The sequence below is a fragment of the Orycteropus afer genome, unplaced genomic scaffold (assembly GCF_000298275.1).
Source record: "Orycteropus afer afer isolate SDZICR_OR568_19922 unplaced genomic scaffold, OryAfe1.0 scaffold00510, whole genome shotgun sequence".
Classification (NCBI taxonomy): Eukaryota; Metazoa; Chordata; class Mammalia; order Tubulidentata; family Orycteropodidae; genus Orycteropus; species Orycteropus afer.
In genome coordinates, this window is record NW_006922097.1 from 1,000,343 (window position 1) to 1,007,196 (window position 6,854).

Here is a 6,854-nt window from a genome sequence, read left to right on the forward strand (position 1 = left end):
TTAAGGCCATCCCATTTGAGGTATATTCCTGTCAGAGCGGCACTAGGTAACCAGAACACCAAGAATTACCAACCAAAACCCTGTTTTTCATATAAGAGACCTGGCAAGACTATGATTCAAGTTGTGTTATAATTCTGAAATCTACTTGATGAAATTTAGAATTTGGTTTTTGATACATTGGCCTGCTAGCTACAAGGAAGAAGAGGTTCTTTCGGGGTACTCACAGAGGCTTTCTATGTCTCTGATGGTGTTTGTTCCAATAATTAAGTCCTTGTAAGCATATCAACATGGTTATTTTCTCCTTGTAAGCACATGGTCAGATTTGGCCAGATCACACAGAAATCCTTGTAGTTCTTAATTTCACTGTAATATTCTTTGTACAGTCACTTGGTCTCCAAAAACACTTAATCATAAGCAATTATGTGTGATAATTTGTATCAGCTTTTGCTATAGATTACTAGCAGTGGTGACAAATTATACTGCCTTCAAAATTAACCAGGTCAGATAACTAATCCTAGATTCTCATATTTCTACTGGTGCCACTTCTGAAATCAAATACTTTATAATTTAGGGTTAGGTCGGAAAAACAGATTACACTTTGTGTACTTCAAGCTGGAAGATTTTTTTAAAAACTTTTTATTGTAATTTGAAAGTTTACAGAGTAAATTGGTTTTCCATTCAACTGTTCATAAATGTTTTCTTTTATAACATTGAATGCAATCTCTACTCTTCCCACTTCCTCCCATGGTTACCATTTTTCTCATAAGATTGATTGTTCTAAGAAGTGTGTACCTCCCTGGTGTTACTATTCACCCTATAGGTCTGACTATTTTTTGGCTAAAAGTTGACCCATGGTAGTGAGTTCAGTTCTAGGCCTGAAGGGTGATGGAGGGCCATAGTCTGGGAAGTTCCACCAGTCTGTATCAGATTAGTCTGGTCTTTGTTATTATTTTGAGTTTTGTTCTATATTTTTCTCCCATTGTATCCTCTTTTTGTAACCCCTTTCACAATGATTGTCGGTGGCTACCATCTAGTTCTTCCAGTCTCAGAGTCCTGGAGGCTGAGGGTCACATGGTCCACTAGTCCCTTTGACTAATTATTTCCATGCATCTTTAATTTTCTTGACTCTTCTTTACTCTAGACAAGGAGAGACCACTACTTGCAACCTTAGATGGCCACTTGAAAGCTTCTGAGACTCACTGCTCACCAAAGTAGAATGCAGAGCACTGTTTTTGTGGACTATGTTATGCCACTTGACTTTGATGTCCCCTGCAACTATGGTCTTGAGCCTCCAGGCCCACCAGTTCATTCCCTCCAGGTGTTGGGTAATGGATAAGACATTTTCTTAACATTGCCCCCTGTTAGTTCTACTGTATACATGGATATTTTTACAGCACATACAGATATGTGTGTAGAAATATCATCTGCCAAACGTATATATGGTCATGGGTATAGTGCCACTCAACTGCCCATACTTGATCATCTTGCCTCTCTACCTATGTATCCGCCCATAGATTAAAGTTTGTTATTGATAATGCAGGAGTGTGTATGTAATAAGGGAGCTCTGGTGGCATAGTGAATAAGGGACTTGATTGCTAACTAGTAGGTCAGCGGTTCAAACCCACCAGCTGCTCTGCAGAAGGAAGGCTAGGCTATCTACTTCCATAAAAGTTTACAGCCTCAGAAACCCAATGGGGGTCACTATGAGTCAGAAGGGACTCAATGGCAGTGAGTTTGGTTATTGTGGGGTTTTTTTGGTGTATGTAATAGTATTTACCTTTGTTGTCTGTACATCTTATGCACCATTTCATATCTTCCTTTTCCTTAGTGATATTGGTCTGATCACCCCTTTTTTGTATATTGCCTTTCATTCACCCAAATTAATATATGTCTCTTTTCTAGTTAATAATTTTACCTCCCCCCCATCCCTGGTAATTATCAAATAATATTTCTTTGTGTATGAAAACCTTTCCTTGGCTTTTTATAATAGTAGACTCTACAATATTTGTCCTTTTGTGATTGACTTATTTCACTCAGCACAATATCCTCCAGGTTCATCTTACATTATGAGGTTTTTCAGAGATTCTTTGTTATTCTTTAACATGGCCACATGTATATGAGTTTCCATTGTAGCTGCAAGATTTCTAATATAGGGAATTAGGTGCTTACAAACCCTATGGAAAGTCAAGGGAAGCAGGCTTTCAGGAAATCTGAAGTACTGAAATCACAGGAAGCTGCTGGGATCTCAGAAGGGGGAGTCACAGTAAACCTTTTTCAATATAAAACTTTTACCAATTTACATTCCCTCCAATGTCATGCCTCTACCAGCACAGAATATTATCATAAAAAAAATGTTTTTCAGCATCTCAAGAGCAACCAGGAATTGTCAGAGAAGTTGTCTAGGTTGCAGCAAGAGAAGGAAGCTCTATGTGAAGAATATGGGCAGTTGTTGAAGCAGCTTGATGTCCATGTGAGGTAAATAAAAACCATATCCCCTCCCTGCCCTTTTTTTTTTTTTTCCTGGTCTAATTCATTTTTAAAATTATTTATTTATTTATTGCAGTGTTTCCTTGTCTCCCCACCCTCCACCCCGGTAACCAACAGAGAACGTTTCCTTCCATATTATAAATATTTCCTTCACTTTTTACAGTAATGAATTAATAGAGTATTTGTCTTTCTGTGATTGACTTATTTCACTCGGTTTAACATCCTCTAAGTTCATCCACGTTCTTCAGTGTTTGGCAGATTGTGCATTGTTCTTTAGTGTTGCATAGTATTCCATGATGTGTAAGTACCATAATTTATCCATTATTCTGTCAATGGGCACCTAGGTTGTTTAAAACCATTCCCCTTTGAAAGAAAACTATGAACAGTATCTGTTTTTCCCTGAGCCAGCTCCAGCACCACATAGTGGAATGGTCCCTGAAGCCATTTTTAAGAGGGCCAATATTTTCTCTTCTTCCCAGAAGTTCTATCCATGGGGTTCTTACTAAGGAGATACGGGGTCCAAATTCTTCCCAAGAGCAAGACAGGGAAGGGAATTAATATTTTTTCAGCTCTGGTGCTACCTAACTTCTTGTTTTTCCCCTGATGTTCCCTTCTCATTTACTTCCAGACCTTCTTTCCCCTCATCACTTTCCTCAGCCTAGACTACCCTCTTTCCATTCAATTCATTTTTCTGAGAGTAGGAGTCCCCTGTTTGTCCTGAGAAGCTTTTCTTGACACCTCCAACCTGAGTTATGTGAAGTGCTCATTCTTTGTTTCCCTATGGCCCTTTGTATATTCCTCTGTGTACTTATTTCAAAACTTATATTTTTTGAAATACATAATGTGATTCACCATATGTCCTCCTCACTAAGCTATAGTCTTTTTAAAGCCATGAGCTTTTAAAGTCTTAGTTCTTTTTTATCCACAGGCCCTGGCATACAGTAGGTATTCAATAAAAATTTATGTTTCTGAGCTTCCTGATCTTTTCTCCATTCTCTGCTCATCATTCCTTCATATTCCTCCTACCCTCCTCCTTTCTGGAGTGTAGCATAATATTTCAGAGCGTGAACTCTGGAGCCCACTGCCTGGGTACAAATCCTGCTTCTACTAGAAGCTAGATATATGACCTTGGGCACGTTATATAACCTCTCTGTGCCTCAGGACTCTCATATTTAAAATGGGCAGAAAACAGTACTCTGTCATAAGGGTGGTGAATTCATAAGTGAATTTGTGTATGTTAAGCACTTAGAACAGTGTCTGTCACCCATAAGAACTATTATTCATATTTATTTATTTTTAATATTTTTAATTCTTTCTCTATCACACACCTCTCTGATCCTGTCTCTGCAGCCTTCTGCTCTATTCCTTCTATAGGTTGAAATTTCTTGTTCTCAAAGGTTCTTATCCACCTACTGTGATGATATTGGTGATAATGATTTAAAAACAATTGTTTAAAATTTTGTAACAGAATATTTTTCAGTTATTGGTATTCATTGTCTTGCTTTGATCATGATATCCTTGAGAAATGTAGAAACCGTGGTCAAGGGAGTGTGTGTATATACACATGCACAGTGAAACCTGTGAGAGCCAGAACTGGAAGAGACTGCCTTCTTTTTCCAGGTCTCACAAGATTTGTACTTGTTGACAGTTACAGTTTTCTATCACTTGTTCTAGTGGAAAATATGTTTATTTTCCTTCTCTGACACCTTTCTGCCTGACAAAATTCTGATTTTCACATATTTTATTGAATGTATACATATATACAGAGATTGAATGTTTCTGTTATCCCCAAAATGTCTATCATGCCTATATGCTGTCAATATGCATGTCCTGCTCTCCCTCCCAATAATCTCCCACCCCCGCCACACACACACACACACACACCTGCATGCACACAGAAACACGCACATAGAGAAACCAGTGTTCTAATTTCTGCCTGTCCTAGAATTTCATGTAAGTAGAATTATATTGCATATAACCTTCTGTGTCTGGCTTCTTATGCTCAACATAGTCTATTGTTTTTAATGTTCACTTAAAGTCATTTTATCTGGAGTTTCCTTGATGACTAGTAAGGCTCAATATATTTTCAGGTTATTTGTTCATTCCTTTTAGAGCAGTGGATTCTTACCCTGGCTGCATATGCCTGGGCCCCAACATAGATTAATTAAATCAGAATCTGTGGGGATAGGGCCTGGGGATCAATATTATTCTAAAAGTTTCCTCATGTGATTCAAGTGTGCATCCACGTTTGAAGATACAGCTTTACAGAAGAAAATGGAGGGATGGAAGGAAATATTAATATTCTTTTTTTTTTCCTCCTGATCTACCACTCATCTGTCAGTTTGTTGTACTGTGATGGCTTACGTGTTGCTGTGATGCTGGAAGCCATGACACTGGCATTTCAAATACCAGCAGAGTCGCTCATGGTGAACATTTCAGTGGTGCTTCCAAGCTAAGACAGACTAGGAAGAAGGACCTGACAATATACTTCTGAAAAAACTAGCCAGAGAAAACCTTATGAATAGCAGCAGAACACTGTCTATTTCATTCTCTTGTACATAGGGTCACTATGAATTGGAACTCACTAGATTTGCATTTCCTTGATGGCTAAGATGTTGAGTATCTCTTCATTTGTTTATTGGCAGTAACTTAGATTTATGTTAGAATCAGAGTGAAAGTCTTTAAAAGAGACCTGTGTAGAGCTGGCATTTAGAAGTCCAGCTTCAAAGCAAGGACAAAACAGACCCAGTTATCTGGATATAAGACTGTTTTTCGTGTTAGGCACCATAGAGTCAACTCTGATTCATAGCAATCCTGTGTACAACAGAACAAAAAACCCTGCCTGATCATGCACCATCTTCACAATCCTTGCTCAGCATACAGATTGAGTAAGTATGGTGAAAAGATACAACTCTGAGGCACACCCTTCCTGATTTTAAACCATTCAGTATCCTCTTGTTCTGTTTGCAAAACAGACTCTTGGTGTATGTACAAGTTCTTCATGACCACAATTAAGTGTTCTGGAATTCCTATTCTTTGCAATGTTATCCATAATTTGTTTTGATCAACACAGTTGAATTCCTTTGCATAGTGAATAAAACATAGGTAAACAAACATCTTTCTGGTATTCTTTGCTTTTAGCTAAGATCCATCTAACATCAGCAATGGTATCTCTCTTTCCACATCTTCTTCTGAATCTGCCTTGAATTTCTGCAAGTTCTCTGTCAGTATACTGCTGTAACCACCAAAATGGATATCAGAAGAGACTCTGAAACTTGCGTTTGAATGGAGAGTAGCTAAAGCAAATGGAAGAAATGAAATGAAGAAATGCCAAACGCATTCTTCCCTTTTGGTTCTCTAACTCCAGGTCTTTGCACATTTTATTATAATAATTGACTTTGTCTTATCAAGCCACTCTTTGAAATCTTCTATTCAGCTGTTTTATCTCATCATTTCTTCCATTTGCTTTGACTACTCTGCATTCATGAGTAATTTTCAGAGTCTCTTCTGACATCCATTTCAGTCTTTTCTTCCTTTCCTGTCTGTTTTCTTTTTCTTTTCTTTTTATTGTGATTTGGGTGGAAATTTACAGAGCAAATACACTTTCCATATAGCAGTTCACATACACCTTGTCTCATGACATTGACCACAATTTACCACAATGCAACATCTCCCCTCCTACTTCCTCCTGATAGTTACCTCTTCCCTGTGTCCATCCCTCCATTCACTCCTGCCCCCTTAGCTGTCTCCCTGTGCATAAGCAGCCCTTCCTTCTCCCGTGCTTGTTCTCTCCAAGGAGTGTATCTACCTCAGGTAAATGTTCAACTCATATGCCTGTCTATTGTTTGGCTGGAAGCCACAGGTGTGCATTCAATTCCAGACCTGAAGGGCAGCTAGGGGCCATAGTCTCAGTGGTTCCACCAGGCTCTATTGGGCCAGCAAACCTGGTCCCCACCACCTTTTTTATTTTCCCAAATGATTTTGAGTTTTGTTCCACATTTTTCTCCCTGTCTATCCAGGATCTCCTACATAGATCCTTTTCCAAGTAGTTGACAGTAGTAACTGGGCACCATCTAGTTCTTCTAGTCTCATAGTCATATAGGCTTAAGATCAGATGGTGTACCAGTTGCTAGGACTTACTGTTTCCATAAATTTTTGGTTTTCTTCATTCTTCTTGGCTCTGGATGAGGAGAGACCCATCATTGCATCTAGATGGCAGCTTACAAGCTCTTAAGATCCCAGTCGATACTCACCACAGTAGAAGGTGGAACAATGTTTTGTGTAGTATGTTATAGCAATTGAGCTTGATGTCCTCTGCGACTATGGTGCTGAGCCCACAGGTTCAACTACTTGGTCCCTCTGGGTAG

General features: G+C 38.8%; 1 protein-coding gene across 1 annotated transcript in view; it reads left to right on the plus strand.

Annotated features, from left to right (window-relative positions):
* The window catches only part of CCDC30 (coiled-coil domain containing 30), a 218,587-nt gene that overhangs the window by 169,969 nt on the left and 41,764 nt on the right, over positions 1-6,854 (plus strand). The window contains 1 exon segment of the mRNA XM_042782917.1: positions 2,363-2,475. Within this exon segment, the coding sequence (XP_042638851.1) occupies positions 2,363-2,475 (113 nt within the window).